This window comes from Protopterus annectens, chromosome 3.part1 (genome assembly GCF_019279795.1).
Source record: "Protopterus annectens isolate FY-2018-M chromosome 3.part1, PAN1.0, whole genome shotgun sequence".
Taxonomy (NCBI): Eukaryota; Metazoa; Chordata; order Ceratodontiformes; family Protopteridae; genus Protopterus; species Protopterus annectens.
This window is the reverse complement of record NC_056732.1, coordinates 39,631,170-39,656,066: the sequence shown is the minus strand read 5'-3', so window position 1 is coordinate 39,656,066 and position 24,897 is coordinate 39,631,170. Positions and strand designations below refer to the sequence as shown.

General features: G+C 39.9%; 1 protein-coding gene across 2 annotated transcripts in view; it reads left to right on the top strand.

The window, feature by feature from the left end:
* Positions 1-24,897, top strand: part of LOC122797979 (acetyl-coenzyme A synthetase, cytoplasmic-like) — a 1,448,208-nt gene that overhangs the window by 1,394,153 nt on the left and 29,158 nt on the right. For both annotated transcript variants that reach the window (XM_044066533.1, XM_044066532.1), the window contains one exon: positions 6,237-6,311. In XM_044066533.1, coding sequence (XP_043922468.1) covers positions 6,237-6,311 — 75 coding nt within the window. The remainder of the gene's footprint in view (positions 1-6,236; positions 6,312-24,897) is intronic.

Genomic DNA, 24,897 nt, shown 5'->3' with positions numbered 1-24,897 from the left:
TAGGTGCATTAGTTTTGCTGATGGTGTTTCAGCAGCCTCTGTGAGGGTATTGGTGCTATGGCTAGGGGACTAGTTGGTGGACGTTAGTTTTGTTTTCAGTGCATTTATGCCTTGATTAGAATTTTCAGTCAGAAACTGTTGAGCTTAGGTGGGAATTTTTTTTTTTTTTTTGCATGCAGTAGGATAAAGTTATTGGTGAGTGGTCAATAAGAAAGGGAGGAAGGATGCCAGTGACAGAGATATTGTTTGGAGAATTTGTTAAAATGAGGTCAGTTAGGGAGTAGTTGTTTGGTTTGAAGCTTGTCTTTGTTAAAGAATATAATTTGTGAAAGGTTTTGGTTAATTTAAAAAACAATGATTTCATGCCTGTTGAGACCTTGAAGATTGATATCAAAGTCTCTCTGAATGATGTTTTATATGGCTGGGAAGTCAGTAGTGCTTGGAGTGTTGTTTAGATTTGTCATGGGTGACAGCTGGAGGACGGTAGACAGTGGCTAAAAGAATAGGGGGACTGGAGTTTGATGGGATCTATATGTCACTTTGGGTCATGGTTAATGGCAAAGGTAGTGTGAGTTACTGTTTCTATTTATGATGAGGCTTTTGTAGAGTTATAAGGTGCCACCCCTAGTTGTTCTTGTGTGCTATGTGTTAAACACATAATTGTAACCAGAAATGCGAAGTTTAACTTTTAGAGTACTATCTTTTATTCTGGATTCAGTGACACCTAGCGAATACCTGCTTAGTGAGTATCAAAGAAGTTGTCTAATTCTGTTTTTTTCCTGCTTTCCCTTCTTTGTTATATTTTCCCTTCTGGGCCCCCCCGGATATATCTTCACTGTTGCAGATCAAATCCCAGTCCACACTTATAATTACTATAACACTTTCCGTATATTTTTTACTTATGTTACTACCAGTGTAACTAAAATGTATGTATATTTTATTGTGTATAATCAGCTATAAGTCTCATTATATCTTGGGGCTTTTCCCTCTGGGCCTCCTCTGAAAAAGGGCTAACCACCCAGTTGGACTGTCCTGGTCAACAAGGGTAAAAATAAAAATAAATACAAAAAAAAAATAAAATAAATAAGTAATATTCCATGCTGAAAGCTGATTACTTCTTCCAGAATTTTCTTAAGTGCCATTGTAGCAGTTTTCAGTGAAGTGTACATTTTATTTATTTTATTTTACATTTGTTTACTGGGGAGGTCCGACTGTACAGAGCTGTCCGTTTTAAGCAGAGGCCTGGGGAGAAACTCTCCAGAACAATTGCTAACATACTACACATAAGATAGTTACACATTCAGTTATAAAAATATACCAGACAGTAACATATGATTGCATAAGATATTTACATAAGCATAGAGATTTAGACATAAAATTAAAAGTGTAGCAGGTAGTAAAATATGATGGTTATTCATACAGTATGTTTAGTAGAGATAATCTTGAAGATGTACTGAAGATAAGACAAGAAAGGAGAAACTAAAAAAGGAGAAGAATATAGACAAGTTCATATGAGGAATAAAATAAACTATGTTGTGTCTTTCGGCTTTTCCCAGCTAGGGGTCGCCACAGTGGAACTCCAGTCTGCTAATGACTGGCAGTAGATTTTTACGTGCCGAGTTGCCAGCCCTGATGCACAACCTTCAACAAAGGTACGCCCATTCACGCATGTCTCCACACAGAAGACGCTTTAGCTGAGAATCGAACAGGACAACGTCTTACTGTGATAATAAACTATAAAATAATAAATACAAACTAGTGTAATCCTCCGTCATTGCCAGTAACCCCTTAATAATACAAATATACCATTATTATCTTTTTTGTCTTCTTCTGTTAGTATTAGAGCTCCTCCCACAATTAATATACATACTTCTCTTTTCCTTTGCCCCAGGTATTCCACAGAATAACCATCCTGAAAACCTGTATCAAATTCACATGTTCACTTCTTTCCAATTTTCTCTTGTAGCATAACTATTTGAACTCTACATTTTTAATGTAATCAGTACTCTTTTTTGTATGTATGTGAGAGACCATTAACTTTTAAAGACACTACATAAATCATCATTGTATTAAAAGTTATTGTTCCTACCTTTTATGTTTAACAGCTTTTTTGCTAAATGTCTAGTTCCACCTTTTGTGTTACGTGCATACACTGTTTGGCAGGTTCATCTTTTATACAGTTGTTTCTTGTCATAACCATTTGAGCCTATGTCACATCTTATAAAACTTTTTGTTTTATCGAAAGCCCTCAAACAAAAAAAAAAACACAACCCCAGTAAACCCTAAAACCTATTCACTTAATAATAACACACAAAACTATGTACATCTTCAAATTTTGAAGTATTATCCTTCTAATAGGAATGAGTGTCCCAGACTGACAGCCGCACTGACAGACGTGCATTAACTTAAAAGAAAGGTTATCCATGGTAAGATGTATGGTACAGTCTGTGCTTCTACTAAATGCTGTCTACTTTTGTTTTATCTTTATAGCTCTCCCAGATGGGAAAACACATGAATATGTTCAGAAAACATTATCTCATGGCCATTCTCTTTATCAGATTGTCTCCATGGAGACATGAGGACCAGCTACAGAGTTCCTACTAAGCAAACATTTATTTGCTAGAAAAAAGGTTTATTAATATTCAATGTTCTTTTTCATTTACTTGTTTTCTCTTAAAACATTTTACTAGATCAAGCTAAGGGCCTTAATCCAGTCAAGAATGAGAAAAAGTACATAAATTTTTCTTTTGTCATACTCTTTTGACCAGACTTTTCTTCTTTTTAACATTGCATTGCCTACATTTCTTAAAACTGAACAAGGTTAAAGAAAGAAGAAGGGAGAATGAAAAGAAAAAAAATCAGGAATACCTGTTTACATTAGTATCCCCAGTTACACTTAAAAATAACTGAGAAAACTTTACTTTATAGCATGCTAGGAAAAGCATGCACTGTAAAAATATTAATATTAATAAAAAAATTGTTTTACTTGCATTTAACTTTCTCCCTCCTCTTCCCCTCTCCTAAGTATTTTTCTGAACATTAATGACATGCATGAGAGTATATGCTTTAGAGTCCCGTACAAGTATAACAAAGTCCAAAAGACTACAATATTTCCAGAGTTTCTTGTTCTGTTATGGTTCACAAATATAATTGGTGCTTTATAATCCCACATCTGTCAGTTTCAAAGTTACTGTTTTTTTTATTCCTGGTTATCTACATCTTCCCAATCATGTCTATGCTCCATTTCCAATGTAATCTCTTCTTCTGGTCAACTATTGTGCTTTTTTACTTTTCGCAAGCATTTTCCATTGAAACATTGGAAAAGGTTTCACTTGCGCAGTCTCTCTGGTTCATAGGTTCATAGGTGTTTACTAGGTTAATGACCACAAAGGCCTTTTTAACTCTAGCCATGCATTCCAAATCTCTGACAAGTTCTGACACCCTCGATAAGTATAAGCAGGCACTTGGGAGATGAAACATTTATAAGCTAGGGCCTGGGATATAAACCATTTACAGGTTGCCTGTGTCAATTAGAGACACCGGTGGTCTTTATTACCAGAAGAACAAGAAGCAGAATTTCTTTCTGTTTTACATCTCACGTTTTGCTGGACAAACCTTTGTATTTCCTTCTTAGCATGTACTGCATCAGAAAATGATTTGTCCCTCCAATAAAGAATATTTTGAAGACAGCTGGTACAGCAGTTTGAATCTCATGCATGTTTCTTGGCATTCCTGAATAGTGGAATAAATTTACTCCTCTTCTGCCTGGTGTACAGTGAGTAATCATTCTCCATAAACACACTGCTGTCTCCTACCTTTAGTACTTTGTCCTTCTGCCAAAGTTTTGTCAGAGTTGGCTGCTTCTGCTCTTAGGGTTGCATCTTTAATATCAAAGATCTAGGTTACTTTCTCATAGCCAGGTTTGGAGCATACACATGATGTGCCCTTTCAGTTAACAACTCCTGCTGTGGAATACCAGTCCAGTTGCTTATTTGTACTTTCATAAAATTAATGCAGTTTGTTACTTCCAGCTTCTCTGGTACAGCAGAAAATCTGAGGTTTTTCCTATGTGCTCTATCCTCCAATTCTGTTATTTTTTGAAACATCTCTTCTTGAGCAGTGTCATGTACAGCCAGGCTTTTCTTCATTTCAACCTCTGATTTTTGCTGTTTTATCACCTCATCTGAATATATATTTAAAGTTTTTTCTATTTTTTTCCAGCATTTTTTGTTTCAGTCGATAAACTCCATCGGTGTTTCATTTATTTTAACCAGGTCTGTGTGCAGTTCCCTTATACTTTCTTCTAGGTTACTGGAAGTCATGTCTAGAACTTGCAATGCTGAACATCTGCAGTACTCTTCCTAGTCCAGTGTTCTTTCTTCACCTTTTGAAACTGATTTTTCTTCAGGTACTCTTTCTTTTTTCCTGGCATCTAGGCAGTGCATTACTCGCCAGTTACTGAAATTTACAGAGAAGTAGAAGTCCAGTGGCTTTCTCTGCTGAGTTTCTGTTTTCACACTGAGAGAGCTAGAATTAAGCTGTTACTCAATGTGCAGCCATCTTGGAAGCTGGTAATAAGGTATGTGTCTTGATGGAGTTATATTGGTAAGCAGAGGAAGTGAAAGCTAGTTGGCTGGCTGGAAAGTAGGAGAAATTAGATAAGTGTAAAGTAAATTATGCTGGAGGGGTTAGGAGTGAAAGGGGGTAAGGAGCATCATGAAGCATGGAAAAGGAGAGTGGACAAAGTCCTAGCCATTGTTACTCCCTCATGCACTCAGCTATGTAAATGAAGCTAGACAGGATGTTCATGAATTATTGCAGCATTTGCAGTGCCGAAACATCTTACATGAGCTAGAGTTTGCAGTGTGGGAAACAGTTAAATGGTAACCTATGAGCATATTTAAAAAAAATCAATAACCAGTGTTATCAAATAAGACTAACTAAAAGTGCAAATAAGCTAACAGCCATCGCATAGAGAAAGTGCAATTGGTGCTATAAAGAAATAAACCTACTAATATTTAGATAGCATTGATGTGCAGAGTCACAGTGAACCAGGAAGTGTAAACTGAGCTGGGTGGGGAAAAAGGAAGAGCTTGGAACTGTTTCCTTTTCCTTGAAGTCTGTTATTGTGTCCTGCGGTGGTCAGATGTCACTGCTTGATAGCAAAGCAGCGAGGTATGGAGAAGGAGAGTGAAGCTGATACCTTAGACAGATTCAGTAAGTCATACAAGAAAAAAAGGAGGTGCTTGCACTGTGTTCATTAGAGTTGAAGACTTTGCTTGCCATACCAAACTGTTGAAGACTTCGCTACTGTGTAATATGATACGCAGATGTCATTGCCTGGTTATAGTACCGCAAGTTGTGAACATGATTTGTGCTGAATATGTCTGTGACAATTTAAGCAGCTCCTTTCTGTAAAGTTAGAAGTGCAGCTTTAGCACTGGCTGTGATGATGATGTTGATGTAGTGTCCACCTTCTCAGTTTAAGAAAGGTCATCGCTATACCTCTGTTAGCTATTACGGGGAAAATCAAACAAGTAAGAGACACACCAGAGAAGCAGAGCAGTCAATGGCTTGTTTTTTTTTTTTTTTTTGCTGTAATGTAAATAGTACAGTCTTTACAAAGCTGTTTGGATACTAGAATCAGACACTTGCTGCTACTGCTGATGATATTGTGATGTTGATATTGTTGTGGATGCAGGATTGTGAAATCTTTTGTAAGCAGGTTGACAGTAGACAACTTGTGGAATGCAGGGATGACCTTACTCAACGTATGGCACTTGAACTTAAAATCAAAGATTAAAGGAAGTATGACCACCAGTAACTAGATCCTTCTATGGAAGATTCCGTTCAGCCAGACACAAAATCAACATACACCACATGAGATGTTTCACTGCATGTGATATTTGTTTTCTTGGGCCGGCTCTTGTTTCTATTGTGTAAAAAAAGGAAAGAAAGCTTTTAAAATATACTAATAAAGTGCTAAGATTTCTTCTTATCTATATTTAATAAGCTTCAAGAGAGCTGAGAAATATCGCTGTGTCTTTCATTTCAATAATTAGTTTATTTTGGTGTGTTTATTGCTGGTTAACATGCTCCAATGAATGTTTGAATTAATTTCTCCAAAATCATTCTTTAGTCCTATGTTAGAAATGTGCTCTTGTTTGTATATTTGTTTATCTGCTTATACATACTTAAGTAGTGAATAACTTTATAAATTTATTGTACTTCGACAGTTCGAGAAAAGATTGGACCTATTGCCTCCCCAGATTTCATTCAGAGTGCCCCTGGCTTACCGAAGACACGCTCAGGTAATGAATAAGGAACATCTCCTGCTGGAGTATTAGAAATATGATCATGTGATGTTTATTACTTAATATATTTATAATCAGGAATAGTCAGTATACCAAGTGCTTCTCCAAAAGTACGGCAATTAATGAGTTGTGCTCAAAACGTAGCAGTTGCATTTCCTTCATTTATTCTGCAGTTAAACAATTTAATCAGGAGTTTGGGGAAACAGACACTTGCACCACTTTCAAAAACATGATAATGGCATGGGATTTGGCATTAGAAGCAAGGATTTTCTGTATGTATTTTTTTTGCTGCTGACTTCTTCATGCCTGCCAACTGTCGACTCTCTTCTCCACAGGAGCATCATCTAAGCAATGATGTTTTTTAATGCCTTTTCCCTGGATGCTTTTCACCCAGGTTACTTCTTGCTTCAGAGTTTTCCATAAAATCTGATGCTGTAGTGCTGGACCAGTAGGTCTGTGCATGTGTCACTCCACTTACAATGCAAATATTTGCTTGGCAGCACCAGGCCTGTAATGAGATGCAAAACATTGTAACTGAAACATCTAAACCATATATAAATACCAAACTAAAAAGGCTACACAGAAAAAAAAGACACGCATTCCAAAGCAGTTTTTATGCAGGCATGTGCTATGCTGCACCATGTAATGTGGGGGCTGTCCCCTCTCACCGCTGACTACTGTATTACCTTCAAAGTCTCACAAACTTGGAGCAAAAATAAAATGTTAAACAAAACAGAACCTGACCTCACGAGTGGCATTAGAGACATAAAGCCCATACTAAAAGCCAAGTTTGATTAGGGGCTCAGGAGCTTGATGGTAAGTTAAAGCATTTGACATGGTTTCTCACTCCATACTAATAGATACTCTTAACCTCTGTATCCTTTGCCCCTGACACTATTGCATGGTTTACAAACTGTCTTATCAGACAGACAACAAGCTGTCCAGTGGCAAGGAGTTTTATCACCTTTACTCCCAACCCCCATTGGTGTACCTCAAGGTTCCATAATGGGTCCACTTCTCTTTTCTGTCTTCACCAATAATCTGCATACCTCTACCCTGCAGACTTCACTCATACAGTATACAGACGATTCAACCCTAATCTGCTAAGCCCCATCTCTTGCCACTCTACAGCACCTCGCCCAAGAATCTTTTGCCTCAGTAGAAAGGTGGATCACTAATATTCAACTTATCTTAAATCCCAACAAAACTAAGTTACTTCTGTTTACCCCAAACAAATCAAAAACCTCTCCACTCTCCTTTTGTATCTCCTCCAACAATGGAACTGTCATTTCACCCTCTCTACACACCAAGCTCCTTGGCATCGAAATAGATAAGAACCTCCACTTTGACATCCATATCTGTCAAACTATTAAAAAGGTACACAAAAAATGAGTTCCCTATACAGACATAAAAATCTTCTATCAGATCAGGCTCAGGTCACCCTAGCTCAAACCCACCTTCTTTCCAAACTCATGTATGCAGCGCCAATTCTGACTTATGTTAGAAAATGTGATCTAGACAAACCTGAGTCTTGTTATAACAAAATCGCCAAGTTTGCTAAAAATTCCCTTTAGAACCCATCATTGTATACCTCTTACGCAACTTCAGTGGCTTGAACTCCCATAGTTAATAACCTATCACCAACTAGTCATAGAGTATAACAGCCTAAAACATCCTGACAAAACTCCAGCTCTAAGGCAATTATTGACTAACTATGCACCAAGTCGTGCACTCCGCTCTGCCAACAAATCACTCCTCTCTGTCTCCTCAGCCAGCAACACAGCAGGTAAAGCTCTATTTTCACACAGTATAGCAAAAAGTTGTAATACCCCCCCGTGACTTCTGCATCAAATACCACGCAATTCAAAAACTCCCTTAAGGCTCATCTTTTAAGCTCTTGGCTCTGTACATGTGTTACATAATCCTAAAATATGCTACCTCCATCCTTCACTTTTTTCTCCTATTTCAGGCCATCAGTAAGCATGGTTGTAACAAATGGGATTCCCTTGACATATGGTAATTTTGTTGTGATCTCTGTCCGTATTTTTCACAACTAACAAAATGCACATATGTAAGTATTGCTGATGAGAACTTTTTTACTGTTATTTTTCACAAAATACTGCTAGTATAACAATGTTTTTTACATTATGTATAATGTCATTATTTTTTGTATTTTTTTGTATTAATTAACTGGAGCTTTTCTCCCCAGGCCTCCGCTGTAAATGGACCTCGTCCAGTCGGACCATCCCGGTTAACAAATGTAAAATAAAGTAAAATAAATAATAGGTAAAAAGGATGGATATGCCTGTCATTGATGGGTGAGAATGTGCCAGGCATCCCAAAATGAGCTCTGATGGAGGCTGGAGCTTAAAGAAAGAATGCTAGGCTGCCTGGGTGGAAGGAAAGAGTAACTGAGACTGCTGCAGCAGCCCGTGAGTGGCCCCTCCCTGACCGACATTGCTGTCAGCACATTGCAGGAGCGATTTAGCACTTAGCAAAAAAAATTAGACTGAAATAGGATGACGCTGCAGGTGCCACTCCGGTCCACTCCCAGGACATTGCTGTCTCATTCCTCTTTCCACTCTGCTGGTTGCTCCAGCCAAGGGGATCGTACTGGTGTAATGCTGTTCTCCATCTCCCCTTCCTTCCATGTCACTGACTCTAGAACTGGCTGGGGTATTACCGGGGTTGGACCAATAGGGGTGTTGTACAGGGCATCAGATCATTAAGAGCTGCAGCCAGGATACCCTCCCCCTATCAAAAAAAAGAGCACCTCACCCTTTCCCTCTTGTATGAGTCATAAAACCTCAGAAAATGCAGTACAACACCTGGGAAAAGTAACATCACATGTACTGACACATTGATGATGTAAATAGGTAAAGTAACAATTGTGATAGTGTAAGTAACAATTAAATATCATTCAGCAAATAGTGAACATAGCAGCAGCTTGTGCACAGCTGTTCCAGAGCTACTGGTGTATTCTTCCGTGCAATTAAAATTTGTTGCCACTGCAGCAGTTCCAACACCTTTCTCCTCCCAGGATGGAAAACCTGCAATTGCTGGTGACTCTCATTTTCCGTAACTTAGCCTTCCAGCCACCTAGGTTATATGCAGGGCCAGTGCTAACATTTTGGGGGCCCCCAGCAAGTTTCAAGTTGGGGGCCCTACTCAGGAGTATATAAAGAGTGCCCACATTGCTGTTACACCCCCTTCCCTGTCAAGCTCATCCAGCACCATTTTACACTCACTATAGGGTTATTACATTCAGATCCTTAAGAAATGGTGTGCCAAGGTACACAAACTGACCGGCATTTAGTGCCAATGTTACATTATGACAAACTCCTGCAGAACAGCAAGTTAGCCACTCAGAGGTCCATGCACACAGACTGCATACTCCTCAACTGCACAGATTTTCATAGAATGTCCAGATTTTACTCATTTTTGGTCAGTTCCTCAAAATTTGTAGTTTTCTGGATTTTTTGTGGCAAATCAGTGAGGGGTGAATTCACTAAATAATGGCAGGCATTTGAGTTTGACTTCATATCCTTCAGAAAATGCGTGGTAATACAAGATCGTTTATTCTATCAAAATTTATAACAGCAATATTTAAAATTTGTCCCAGTTTTTGGGGCTGTCCCCCATTATCTTTGGCTTTGTCCAAATTTTTTTGTGCCAAGGGATTGAGAGCTATGACTGACTGGCATTTAGTAGTAATGTTGTTACATTACGACAAGCCTCTGTACCACATCAAGATAGCCAGACCCACAAAGGTACAGAAAGACACCCACACTGACTCCCATACACAACACAGACACACAAGACAAATACAGCTGCAACATTCTCATAGACCCTAACCATGCTTCCAACCTCTCAACACAATAACTACAAAGTCACAGTGTCAGGGATAATTATAAACATTGACGGTGTACACAGTACTAGCATAACAGTTTGTATTAGCATACGTCAGACAGTCATACATTCTGCAACAATCTCAGAGCTGCTAATCCCCCTCCCAATATTAGGCATTTTATACGATGTAATTATGAATTAATAAAAATAGTAGAACATACTTTGCAGTAGCACGCATTGCATGAACCCACATTTTTGGTGAGGAACAGAACAAAAATACCAGGCAAACATTTAATTGTGCATTAGCATGCATCAAGACAGCAGCACTACATCTTTAGTACAGTGGTTACAGAAAAATTAACTCAAGCTCACGTTAACAGTTGTTTATTTATTTACCTACTTACCTACTGTTTATTAACAGTATAGATTGGCTGGTCTGTTGAGACTTTTTCAGACATGACCCAGGCTCAAAGAACAATGGAAATAGCTGAATACAGAAACTGGTATGATAAGCACATATTAGTCACATATATTACATTCAAGCAAAATAAAATAGGACTGCAAAGAAACTGAATAAACAACAAACACCATGTACAGATCATGACTGATGAGAATTAGAATCACTTATATAGAGAAGGTTATGATGTAAAAATATTACTTGTAATCTGTATATAGTATATGCAATATATGTACTAAAGACTGATGCTATGTCAGTTGAATGGTGGAATATGGCTATGTTAGTTCAGAAATGCATTTATGAATAGTCAGTTCATAGTTCTTGAACATTGTTCCTAAAGCATTGTGATCCTAGTTAGTTAGTTAGTCAGGTAATATAAATATAGTAATGAGTGGGTAGGGTTAATCTAAACACTAATTAAGGGTCATTCCAAGCACCAAATTGAAAATGTGGCCCACAAGGGCGGTTATCCTACTACTAACCTATGAACTTGCACATGACTCCTTTCTAATGATGAGCTCTCTTTTAGTCTTTAAACCTACAAGGGTATTGTGAGACTTCATCTCTAGAGTGAATTTATACCACATGGCTAGAGAAGGCATGCTCTCCAATAGCTGTCTTAAATATGGGCTGGATAAGCAATGTTATCCTCTTTTAAGAAATTAACTTTGAAAGCAAAGCTCAATAGGCGGATTTGTTAAATTCATTAAAAGAAAAAAAAAAGGATTTGTTTTTATTAAAGATGAGATGATAATCCTCTATGTAGTTAGGGCAGGGAGCTTTGTGATTTTGTATTGTTCAAAACTGACAAAAATATTATATATTTTTCTGATATCGGGGGGGGGGTAGCACACAAATTTCAGATATGTCAAACTTTAGTTTCACAATGCGCCCAATTCCGAACAGTTTCAAGACTTTGACAGTTCTTAAAGCTGTAATACATACAATTTATAGCTCACAATGCCACTCATTTGTAGCAACTTTAAAGGCCATTGAACAGACACACTTCACTTACAGCCAGTTTCTGGCAGAACTGAAGCTCCATATACTATGAAAAATTACTGGGTTTCTCCAATCATAAACATTCAGGACCCTTGACAGCCCAATAAGTATTTGGGACCATTCAGAAAAAAAAAAAACAGTCAAAGCAAAATCATACCTCTCAACTGCACAACTTTTCACAGAATGTCCAGATTTTTGCCTAATGTTTTTGGTCTGTTTCTCATAAAAACTGATTTCTGGCAAATCAATTCGGTTTGTAGTCAGAAAATAATGACAGACATTTGCGTTTCAGACTTCATATCCTTCAGAAAATTCATGCTAATGCAAAATCTGTTATTCTATCAATTTTCTAAGTTTGTAAAGAACAGTACTTTAAAAGTGTCCTTATTTTTGTGTCTTTGTCCCCCCATTTGTATGGTTTTGTCCAGATCTCTTGCTTTAAGAGATTGAGAGGTATGTCAGTGATATCAAATCAGTAATATCCAGCAAAAGAAAGTGGCTATGGCAGACAAGTGCATGTTACTGCTGTCTATGATACCAATGGTCTGCAGATACAGATTTCAAACACTTAGTAATCCAGTTCTCTCTCTCCGTTGTGACCTTGATGGAACAGTTAAGTCTTTAACAAATTGGCAGTATAACCTACCAAGTTAATGTAGTACTAATCCTTTCATGGTGATTAGTTTCTGCTCATCACCAACCTGCTCACAGCTTCCTAGAAGTCTGCTGACCTGTAATGTTAAAAAAAAAAATAAAAAAAAAAAAACAACTTGCTTGCCTGGATGCTGCAGCCAATCCGATCCCTTGCTTCACTGAAGCAGACCTGATTGAGAGCAGCTTACTGACAAATCAAAATAAAATCAAAAATGAGAAAAAGTTTGCGATAATGACGTGACGAGGAATATACGGACAATAATGGAATGCAGCGGATGTGAATTTTGTAACTACGCTGCTCCACTTTTTTGTGAGCTGAATGAAAAGAGGAGATGGAGAAACCTGTGCTGCTGGATGGGGGCCTTCGTTCACGGGGAGATAATCAGGGGCCCCCCGCGGATGCGGGTTCCGTGGGTACTTAACGCAGGCTATGGTTATATGTCAGTCCCAAATCAGTTGGGTTGCATTCCAAAGTTTATCAGTCTGTGCAATAGATGTAGTGTATTTGTGTTTATAAATTCAGCACACATTAAAATAATCAAACACAGGTACAAGACATTCTTACAAGGAAACTTTGTGATTCTAATGGTAAAAGATATACATCAGGAATTGCAAACATGGTGCATAATACTTGGGGTAGTAGTGTGACAGTTATGCAGAAGAAGCTCAAACGTGTTAAACAGGAAACAGCACACCAGGGCACGATCTTTCTTGTGTTGCAGCACACGTCTGTCTGCGGTGCTCAAGGCAAATGCAAATGCCCATGCATACCTGAAGAGCACTGTTAGTGCAGTTCAGAGATAGCTTTACTGAGCACAAAAGGAAGCTGCAGCATATTGGCAGTTACTTCCTGATGGGCTGTATGGCTCCCACCTGGGATTCAGGAATAGCTTTACTGAGCACAAAAGGAAGCTGCAGCACATTGACAGTTACTTCCTGATGGGCTGTTTGGCTCCCAGCTGGGATTCAGGAATAGCTTTACTGAGCACAAAAGGAAGCTGCAGCACATTGGCAGTTACTTCCTGATGGGCTATATTGCTCCCAGCTGGAATTCAGGAATAGCTTTACTGAGCACAAAAGGAAGCTGCAGCACATTGGCAGTTACTTCCTGATGGGCTGTATGGCTCTCAGCTGGAATTCAGGAATAGCTTTACTGAGCACAAAAGGAAGCTGCAGCACATTGGCGGTTACTTCCTGATTGGCTGTATGGGTCCCAGCTGGGATTCAGGAATAGCTTTACTGAGCTCCAAGGAAGTTGCAGTACATTGGCAGTTACTTCCTGATGGGCAGTATGGCTCCCAGCTGGGATTCAGGAATAGCTTTACTGAGCTCCAAGGAAGCTGTAGCACATTGGCAGGTACTTCCTGATGGGCTGTACGGCTTTCAGCTGGAATTCAGGAATAGCTTTACTGAGCACAAAAGGAAGCTGCAGCACATTGGCAGTTAATTCCTGATGGGCTGTATGGCTCCCAGCTGGAATTCAGGAATAGCTTTACTGAGCACAAAAGGAAGCTGCAGCACGTTGGCAGTTACTTCCTTATGGACTGTATGGCTCCCAGCTGGGATTCAGGAATAGCTTTACTTAGCTCCAAGGAAGTTGCAGCACATTGGCAGTTACTTCCTGATGGGCAGTGTGGCTCCCAGCTGGGATTCAGGAATAGCTTTACTTAGCTCCAAGGAAGCTGCAGCACATTGGCATTACTTCTTGATGGGCTGTATGGCACCCAGCTGGGATTCAGGAATAGCTTTACTGAGCTCCAAGGAAGCTGCAGCACATTGTCAGGTACTTCCTGATGGACTGTACTGCTCCCAGCTGGGATTCAGGAATAGCTTTACTGAGCTCCAGGGAAGCTGCAGCACATTGGCAGGTACTTCCTGATGGGATGTATGGCTCCCAGCTGGGATTCAGGAATTAAACCATTGCTTCAGGTTCTAACATGCAGCAGTTCAAACTGTAATGCAAACCCCAAAAACATACATCTTCCAAGAGACACTGTCACATGCCTGATATTGTTGTGTACAGCTGCCGGACAGATACAAGTATATACTATACATCTGTCTACTCATACGCACTCAGACACTTTAAAGCTGTTCACCACAGATATTAGAAGCACTTTGTGCAATCCAGTACTGCTGCTTGTAAAAGACCAGTGAGGCTTGGACATATAGCATTATAGGCATATCATTAAAATAGAACAAGTACATAAGGGCATGCAGCTGCAGGTGAAAATTTCATAAAATGTTTGACTCAGTCCTTCTCGCTAGGGAACATAAAGTGGTGTGCAACATTTTCTGTAGTTATTCACACACAGATACAACAGAAGACACACCCCTTTCCCTCCCCATGCACACAGAATCCCTGCCTTGTACCTGTGCGTAACAGGACACACAGGCTGCTCTTGCTATTTTGTGTTTAAATTGTTGACAAGTGTCCTAAATACTATTAATGAATATAGTGTGTAGTTTACTCATCATTTGTGCTTTAAATTTTGATTAAATGGTTTGCAAGCACCCACAGCATATTCAAGTTGCAACTTAAACAGCATGCAATGGTATGTGCCCCTAAAGTCATCTTCCACTCCAGGAGTCCCAATTCATAGATTCATGGGTGATTACTAGTCTAATGACCCCTCACAAGGCTTTTTTTAATCTAACCATGCTTCCCAAGGAAGGAATGAAACCCTGTACCTTGTGCCTGTGAGGTAAATGCCTTAACAATTATGCCAACACCCAGAGAATTAGTTTCTTTCTGTCACCCAGGTACACACACAAAAAGGTATGTGTATATGTGAGGGTTTAGTTCATGAACCGCACAGCTATAGACTTTGCAAGAACAGTATTTAAAATGCAGGCTGCTATAGTGTGTGTCCAGGTAATGCATCTTCAGCTGCTACCATGGTGTGTGCCCAGGTAACGTATCTTCAGTTGTTACCATGGTTCCTACCCAGGTAATGTATCTTCAGTTGTTACCATGGTGTGTGCCCAGGTGATGTCTCTTCAGTGGTTACATATTATGCGGCCAGGTGACATATCTTCATTGGTTCCATAGTGTGTGCCCAGGAGATGTATCTTCAGTTGTTACCATGGTGTGAGTACTTTGTACACTGTAAGAATGGAAGCAGCACTTTGTGAGCTGTAAGAATGGTAGCGGCACTTTGTGCGCTGTAAGAATGGTAGCGGCACTTTGTGTGCTGTAAGAATTGTAGCAGTACTCTGTGTGCAGTAAGAATGGTAGTGGCACTTTGTTGCTTTAAGAATTGTAGCAGTACTCTGTGTGCAGTAAGAATGGAAGCAGCACTTTGTGTACTGTAAGAATTGTAGCAGCACTCTGTGTGCTGTAAGAATGGTAGCGGCACTTTGTGTGCAGTAAGAATGGTAGCAGCACTCTGTGCACTGTAAGAATGGTAGCAGCACTCTGGCCACATCAAGAATTGTAGCAGCACTCTGTGTGCATTAAGAATGGTAGCAGCACTCTGTGCTCTGTAAGAATGGTAGCAGCACTTTGTGTGCATTAAGAATGGTAGCAGCACTCTGTGCGCAGTAAGAATGGTAGCAGCACTCTGTGCACTGTAAGAATGGTAGCAGCACTCTGTCCGCAGTAAGAATTGTAGCAGCACTCTGTGTGCATTAAGAGTGGTAGCAGCACTTTGTGAGCTGTAAGAATTGTAGCAGCACTCTGTGCACTGTAAGAATGGTAGCAGCACTCTGTGCACTGTAAGAATGGTACCAGCACTCTGTGCACTGTAAGAATGGTAGCAGCACTCTGTGTGCTGTAAGAATGGTAGCAGCACTCTGTGCGCTGTAAGAAGGGTAGCAGCACTTTGTGTGCTGTAAGAATGGTAGCAGCACTCTGTGCACAGTAAGAATGGTAGCAGCACTCTGTGCACTGTAAGAATGGTACCAGCACTCTGTGCACTGTAAGAATGGTAGCAGCACTTTGTGTGCTGTAAGAATGGTAGCAGCACCCTGTGCGCTGTAAGAAGGGTAGCAGCACTTTGTGTGCTGTAAGAATGGTAGCAGCACTCTGTGCACAGTAAGAATGGTAGCAGCACTCTGTGCGCTGTAAGAAGGGTAGCAGCACTCTGTGTGCTGTAAGAATGGTAGCAGCACTCTGTGCGCTGTAAGAATGGTAGCAGCACTCTGTGTGCATTAAGAATGGTAGCAGCACTCTGTGCGCTGTAAGAAGGGTAGCAGCACTCTGTGTGCTGTAAGAATGGTAGCAGCACTCTGTGCACAGTAAGAATGGTAGCAGCACTCTGTGCGCAGTAAGAATGGTAGCAGCACTCTGTGCACATTAAGAATGGTAGCAGCACTCTGTGCGCTGTAAGAATGGTAGCAGCACTCTGTGCACTGTAAGAATGGTAGCAGCACTCTGTGTGCTGTAAGAATGGTAGCAGCACTTTGCGTGCTGTAAGAATGGTAGCACTTTGTGTGCTGTAAGAATGGTAGCAGCACTTTGTGTGCTGTAAGAATGGTAGCAGCACCCTGTGCGCTGTAAGAAGGGTAGCAGCACTTTGTGTGCTGTAAGAATGGTAGCAGCACTCTGTGCACTGCATGAATGGTAGCAGCACTTTGCGTGCTGTAAGAATGGTAGCAGCACTCTGTGCACATTAAGAATGGTAGCAGCACTCTGTGCGCTGTAAGAATGGTAGCAGCACTCTGTGCGCATTAAGAATGGTAGCAGCACTCTGTGCACTGTAAGAATGGTAGCAGCACTCTGTGCGCTGTAAGAATGGTAGCAGCACTCTGTGTGCTGTAAGAATGGTAGCAGCACTCTGTGTGCATTAAGAATGGTAGCAGCACTCTGTGCGCTGTAAGAAGGGTAGCAGCACTCTGTGCGCTGTAAGAATGGTAGCAGCACTCTGTGCACAGTAAGAATGGTAGCAGCACTCTGTGCGCAGTAAGAATGGTAGCAGCACTCTGTGCACATTAAGAATGGTAGCAGCACTCTGTGCGCTGTAAGAATGGTAGCAGCACTCTGTGCGCATTAAGAATGGTAGCAGCACTCTGTGCACTGTAAGAATGGTAGCAGCACTCTGTGCGCTGTAAGAATGGTAGCAGCACTCTGTGTGCTGTAAGAATGGTAGCAGCACTCTGTGCACTGTAAGAATGGCAGCAGCACTCTGTGCATTATAAGAATGGTAGCAGCACTCTGTGCGCTGTAAGAATTGTAGCAGCACTCTGTGTGCAGTAAGAAGGGTAGCAGCACTCTGTGCGCTGTAAGAATTGTAGCAGCACTCTGTGCACTGTAAGAATGGTAGCAGCACTCTGTGCACTGTTAGAATGGTAGCAGCACTCTGTGCGATGTAAGAATGGTAGCAGCACTCTGTGCACTGCATGAATGGTAGCAGCACTTTGCGTGCTGTAAGAATGGTAACACTTTGTGTGCTGTAAGAATGGTAGCAGCACTCTGTGCGCTGTAAGAATGGTAGCAGCACTCTGTCCGCAGTAAGAATGGTAGCAGCACTGTGTGTGCTATAAGAACGGTAGTAGCACACTCTGTGCAGTAAGAATGGTAGCAGCACTGTGTGTGCTGTAAGAACGGTAGTAGCACACTCTGTGCAGTAAGAATGGTAGCAGCACTTTGTGTGCTGTAAGAATGGTAGCAGCACTTTGTGTGCTGTAAGAATGGTAGCAGCACTTTGTGTGCTGTAAGAATGGTAGCAGCACTTTGTGTGCTGTAGGAATGGTAGCAGCACTTTATGTACTGTTAAGACTGGTAGCAGCACTTTGTGTGCTGTAAGAATAGTAGCAGTACTCTGTGCACTGCACTATGTGTGCTCTACAAATGGTAGCACTTTGTGCGCTGTAAGAATGGTAGCAGCACTTTGTGTGCTGTTAAGATTGGTAGCAGCACTTTGTGCGCTGTAAGAATGGTAGCAGCACTTTGTGCACTGTAAGAATGCTAGCAGTACTCTGTGCACTGCACTATGTGTGCTCTAAGAATGGTAGCAGCACTTTGTGTGCTGTTAAGATTGGTAGCAGCACTTTGTGCACTGTAAGAATGGTAGCAGCTCTAAGACTGGTAGCAGCACTTTGTGTGCTGTTAAGATTGGTAGCAGCACTTTGTGCGCTGTAAGAATGGTAGCAGCACTTTGTGTGCTGTTAAAATTGGTAGCAGCACTTTGTGTGCTGTTAAGATTGGTAGCAGCACTTTGTGCGCTGTAAGAATGGTAGCAGCGCTTTTTGTGCTGTTAAGACTGGTAGCAGCACTTTGTGTGCTTTAAGAATGGTAGCATCACTCTGTGCACTGTAAGAATGGATGGAACATGGCACATGCTCAGCACACCACATTTTCACAAAGCACTACATGAATCACAAATTGCCAGGTGCATGACTCCTTTCACAAATAGTATACAGTAGTACAGTTCTTTTTACCTTGTATCTGGTGCACGGGGCAGACCCTATCTGTGAATCTTCCTGATGGGACAGAATTCATGAAAGCTGAGAACTACTTTGGAGTTGTCTGCATTTCTCTCTTATGCTGTGACTCTGAATATATTCCCTGGTGGTATAGCGGAAGTCTGTTCCATTTTTTCCTGTTAACATAGTGAAGTTGTTTTGGTATAGTTTGTACCAGCAGTACACTGTCGCTCTGTATAAAGTACAGCAATGCTCTTGTCTGTATCCCTGTCTTCTCTTCCTCACGTTCTAGTGCTGTTGTTAGACGTTGCCCCCTCTTACCACCTGAACTGCACATTCTCATTGAATAGGTTTCCAAGTTTCCTTTGAATATCAGTTTAGTAAACTCATTGTATAGAGGCAGCTGCCCACCTCTCGGTTAGATATGTAGTCATTCTCATTGTCTGAGTACCTCTCCCACCTCTTAACAAGGAGACCAGTTTAAGAACACAAAATATGTTCTATAATGCAAATTATTTCCAGTTTTTTTGAATGATATTAATTGTTTAGCACTTTTTTAATTACATGGTTGTTTTGTATTGAATTGTCTGAATAAGTGAAAATGATTTTGTGCTCCATAATGTCTAACACAAAAAAATTTACAGCTTGGTTGAGGTCTTGTCCAACTATTCTACAACAATAGTTATTTTATATTATTCTAAGAAGCTATCCTCGGTGAAATGGTAAAAAGTCTGGTTTTTTGGTATATGAAAAATGTATTTTAAACTCATATTTCCTGTTATTTTTATTTTCATTTATACTGTTTTGGGTGGTTTTAACATGATTTTCCTTTATTTTGTGCCTTATGCTCTTGACAGGGTGCCATCACATGGTTGCAGTTCACTATAAACAGCATATACATTTGTTAATGGCAGAAATTGGGCACTGAAAGGGCTGAATGGAAAACTGGCCTGCATTTCTTCATTGATTTGGCATAATAAAGTGCTAGTCTTTGACAGTACAAGCAGTGCCGTATCTCGATTCTTGTTTGTATTGTACTACTTTGGAGCACCCATGAGTAACGCCCACCTTCATGAAACATACATACATATTTACTTGCTTTCGAGGTAGAGCACTGATCTCTATGGACCATTTTCAGTCTCCTGCCCAGGACTGGTGTCTGGTTAAGTGACTTCCTCAGAGTTACATAGGCTGTGGAGGCTGAGGGAATCGAACCTTACACCACTGGACCACAGGAAACAGCTTGTTAACATCTCATTAATCCTGTAAGCCAACTGTCAGACAACTTATATACATTAAAATACCACCAAGGCAAAAAGCACAAAGCAGAAAAGTACAAAGCAACAAAAAGGCCACAGGTCCAAAAGGTATCACAAGTTTAATAAAATCCTTAGCGCCTTGGCAAACAAGCCTTCCAAGAGTGAAAAAATACACTTTCAATCAGCCTTAAATAGTTAAAAAAAAATCACAATTGGCAAACAATTAAACAGTTATCTAATAATAATAGTTAAAGTACATGCTTCCAGTTACATTCCTTACTGAGCCCACAGGGCTCCAAAGTTCCATATTTCAAAATAAAAAGTGTTCCTTCTTTAAAAGTTTATCTTTTAAACTTGTGCACTCCCCTAAGCATACCTCAATGTTTTCTAAAACAGAGCCTTGTAAATCTTCTGGATTAGAGCTATGCAAAGACATGAAATGGCCACCAAGAAACTTTCCAGTTTTTTATTTCTTATATCTCTGATGTGTTCTTGAAAACACACCTTGAAACTTCTAAGAGTCTCACCAATATAATACAAATTACATGTACATTTTAGGGCATAAATAATCCCTTCAGTATTACATGTATAATTACCATTTGGCATAAACCTAAAGTTATTAATGTATGGAAAAAAATTAACCAGCTGCTTACAGATAGAGCATTTGTTACAAGATTTAGTCCCTCTACAGGCTGTGACATTCGGTGGTGGTGCTGCGGTAGCGTTGTCGCCTCACATAAGACACTGTCCGGTTCAATTCTCAGCTAGAGCGTCTTCTGCGTGGAGACATGCATGAATGGGCGTACCTTCGTTGAAGGTTGTGCGTCAGAGCTGGCAACTCGGTACGTAAAAATCAACTGCCAATCATTAGTGGACCGGAGTTCTGCTGTGGCGACCCCTAACCGGGAAAAGCCGAAAGAGGCACACACACAGGCTGTGACATTCCTGCTAATACTGGCATCTGCTGGAATGAAGTGGTTATATACAACCATATCTAACAAATGTCTAGCTCTTTTATAGGAAATGTTAACATGGCTAGATAACACATGCCTTAAATCTTTATCCTTGAATATCATGGGCCAGAATTGTCGGACTTTGCTGACCACTTGTTCAGTTATTACATTAAATGTAGTAACAAAATACATTTCTTTTTTATTTCCATCATTAGAAAGAAGAAAATGTGTCCAAGGAAGCCAAAGGTTACCCAGTAGGAAGTAAATATGATAAATGCTGCAAACAAACCAGCCATCCACCAAGGCTGTAAAAGTATAAAACTTTAATACACAGAGTACACAGGATAAGTGCCTTCACACAAGTTGTGGTTCATCAGATCCACAGAATAAAACAACAGAACCCATTAAATACTAAAACATGTGCTTTAATTAACCAATAGAATACAGCAATCAATTATTGATGTATACTTCTTTTCTTAAAAATTGGTTTTAAAGGAACAGAGGCATTAAGGCCAGGCAGTTTATCTGCCTGCAACTTTATAATCCACCTTGTCTCTGCAGTTTCAAGTCTATTATTAAAATCACCATGCGTTTTGTTGAAATATAACAATTGCAACACTATAAAATCAAAACTATGATCAGTAAAATAGAAACATGTTTGGCTAGGGCATTAAGTTTGTTTTTACGTCTAATGTCACCCATATGCTGAAAAATGCACTCTTTAAGCATCGTAACAGTTTTCTCCACGTAGAATGAAGTGCAACGTTTACATATGGTCAAGTATACAAGTCATGGGACTTACAATCAGCATAAAAGTCAGGTTTAAATATAACATCATATACTGGATGCTGAAAAACTACCCTGATAGAAATGTGACAGCAGGCTTTGCAACCCCTACAAGGATAGGTTCCCTTCCGCTCAGAAGACAAAACTGGTCTAACTGCAGATCTATAACACAGTTGTCTCTTCAGAGACAAATTGTTCTTAAAAACATAACTAGGTTTATCACCCACTATAGATTTTATTTTGTCGTCTGAGAGTAATATGGGCCAAAATGTATTAACTGTGCTGCAGACCTGTTTCACATTATTGCCTTAAGTCAATGAAAGTCTAACTTTATGGCCAGTTGAGTTATCATGGGGTAACTTAGACTCATATGAGCATTTAAAGAAAGGTTTGCCCTTGCTTGATCTCAAGGAAGCAACCTCACCATATGTAGCATTCAGATCATGCTGCTTATAGCCCCTAGCCAAAAAATCATTACTTAGTAGATCCATAGCTACAAAAGTCAGTTTCTTAGAATTTCTCGCTTACACACTGAGGATATAGAATGTTTTGAAGCTATGGATCTACTAAGTAATGACTTTTTGGCTAGGGGCTATAAGCAGCATGATCTGAATGCTACATATGGTGAGGTTGCTTCCTTGAGATCAAGCAAGGGCAAACCTTTCTTTAAATTCTCATATGAATATAAGTTACCCCATGATAATCCAACTGGCCATAAAGTTAGACTTTCATTGACTTGTGGCAATAATGTGCAACAGGTCTGCAGCACAGTTAATACATTTTGGCCCATATTACTCTCAGACGACAAAATAAAATCTATAGTGGGTGATAAACCTAGTTATGTTTTTAAGAACAATTTGTCTCTGAAGAGACAACTGTGTTATAGATCTGCAGTTAGACCAGTTTTGTCTTCTGAGCGGAAGGGAACCTATCCTTGTAGGGGTTGCAAAGCCTGCTGTCACATTTCTACCAGGGTAGTTTTTCAGCATCCACTATATGATGTTTTATTTAAACCTGACTTTTATGCTGATTGTAAGTCCCATGGACTTGTATACTTGGCCAGATGTAAACGTTGCACTTCATTCTACATGGGGAAAACTGTTAGGATGCTTAAAGAGCGCATTCTTCAGCATATGGGTGACATTAGACGTAAAAACAAACTTAATGCCCTAGCCAAACATGTTTCTATTTTACTGATCATAGTTTTGATTTTATAGTGTTGCAGTTGTTATATTTTAACAAAAGGCATGGTGATTTTAATAATAGACTTGAAACTGCAGAGACAAGGTGGATTGTAAAGTTGCAGGCAGATAAACTGCCTGGCCTTAATGCCTCTGTTCCTTTAAAAAAAATTCTTAAGAAAAGAAGTTGTTGTTTTGTCTTTCGGCTTTTCCCGGTTAGGAGTCGCCACAGCGGAACTCCGGTCCGCTAATGATTGACAGTAGATTTTCACGAATGCCGAGGTGCCAGCTCGACATTCAACCTTCAATGAAGGCATTCCCATTTACGCATGTCTTTCGAACGCCCATCCAACTGCGGGGAGGACATGCAGACTCTACACAGAAGGCACTCCCCGCACTCAAGCCGAGAATCTATATACATCAATAATTGATTGCTGTATTCTGTTGGTTAATTGAAGCACATGTTTTAGTATTTAATGGGTTCTCTTGTTTTAGTCTGTGGATCTGATGAAGCACAACTTGTGTGAAAGTGCTTATCCTGTGTACTCTGTGTATTAAAGTTTTATACTCTTACAACCTTGGTGGATGCCTGGTTTGTTTGCAGCATTTATTTCCATCATTCTGGGGTTCAGTAGCCTTAATGCTTAGCATGTTTCTTGTCCTACTATCCCACCCCCATAGATTATTATTCTCCTTTTGTTGTTTTGAACTTGTATACATTACACTACATACTGATATGTCTATATGTATGTATATATACATATGGGTCTTTATTATTTCACTGAAAATCCAGTTCCATGAATATCTGTTCATCGACCCTTATTCAGAGAGCTTTATCGAATGCACAAATCAGTGAATGTTTTCCCAGCTAACTAATTAAGTAGGCCAACATACCAAGCAATACACACCGCAGTATAGCAAACCCAACAGTAATGAGTAATTGCATTATGCACATATAGCACAATAGATGTGAACATACCTAAAAGCATCTATGTATTCTAGAAATGTGTACTTGCAGTGGTTAAATATAAAATAAATATTTACAAATGAAAGTATGGAAGCCTTCCAGAGATGTAGTTTGACTAAAGTAGGAACCAAAAGGAAGATAAACAGAAAAGATGGTGAGGTTGTAGAGAAAGTGGAAGCATATAGATTGAAGGTTCTGTTGGTAAGGTAGGGGGGTAGGAAGATATAAAGCATATTATTACCTTGAGTTTTGTTCATGGGGTACGTGTAATTGGTTGTCTTATGTTTGAGTTATATTATGTGCACAGCTTGTACAGATTTACTGTCAGTGCAGTGATCAATGCTTTCTGAGCACTGGTTGCTATTTTGCAGTTGTTACTTAATTTTTATTAACTATGGCAAAAGTCCTAATTTTCATTAGCCTAGGCAAAAATGCACAAAGCTGCTTAATTTCAGCGGCTTGCTGCCTTGTCAGAGTGGTTGTTAGGCCCAACCTGTCTCTCCTGTTCACACTCTCATCTTGTATCAGTTCTTGGTGTTAGTGTTTTCAGTCATCCTTGCCTCCCTATGCCTTGGGTCCTTCATATGTTATATCTTCTTTCTCATGCTATCCTTGTAAGCATAGGCCAACCAGGGGGGGGGCTGCGGTGGGCCTGGTAGGTTTTCAGTATTTATTTTTATTTGGTAGTGGTGACCAGGATGGGGGGCACCAGGTAGTGTGTGGGGGCACCTGGAGCCCCTTTTGCCTAGGGCCCACCTGACTAGGAGGGCGCTCCTGATCCTTTGTCTTTCTTAATTTTACTTCATATTCTGTCATCGTCAGTTATTTCATCCTGTGACGGGAATTTGATTCCATTATACTGTGCCTCAGGTGCTTAAAATAAATGGTTATCATTTCTCTGTGCTATAGTGAATTTATCTGACATAGTCAGTATGTTCACAGTTTGTAACTTTCATTATAATCTCCTTAATTGATTACACAAAAGTAACATATCTGTTATTTTCATGGAGATCAAAACCACTTTATCCTTCCCAATTCTGAGCAGTTGTTATACCTTTTGGAATGCAGATTACATAGCTGCTAAAACTGTCCCTCAAGTCCATGACTTGCAA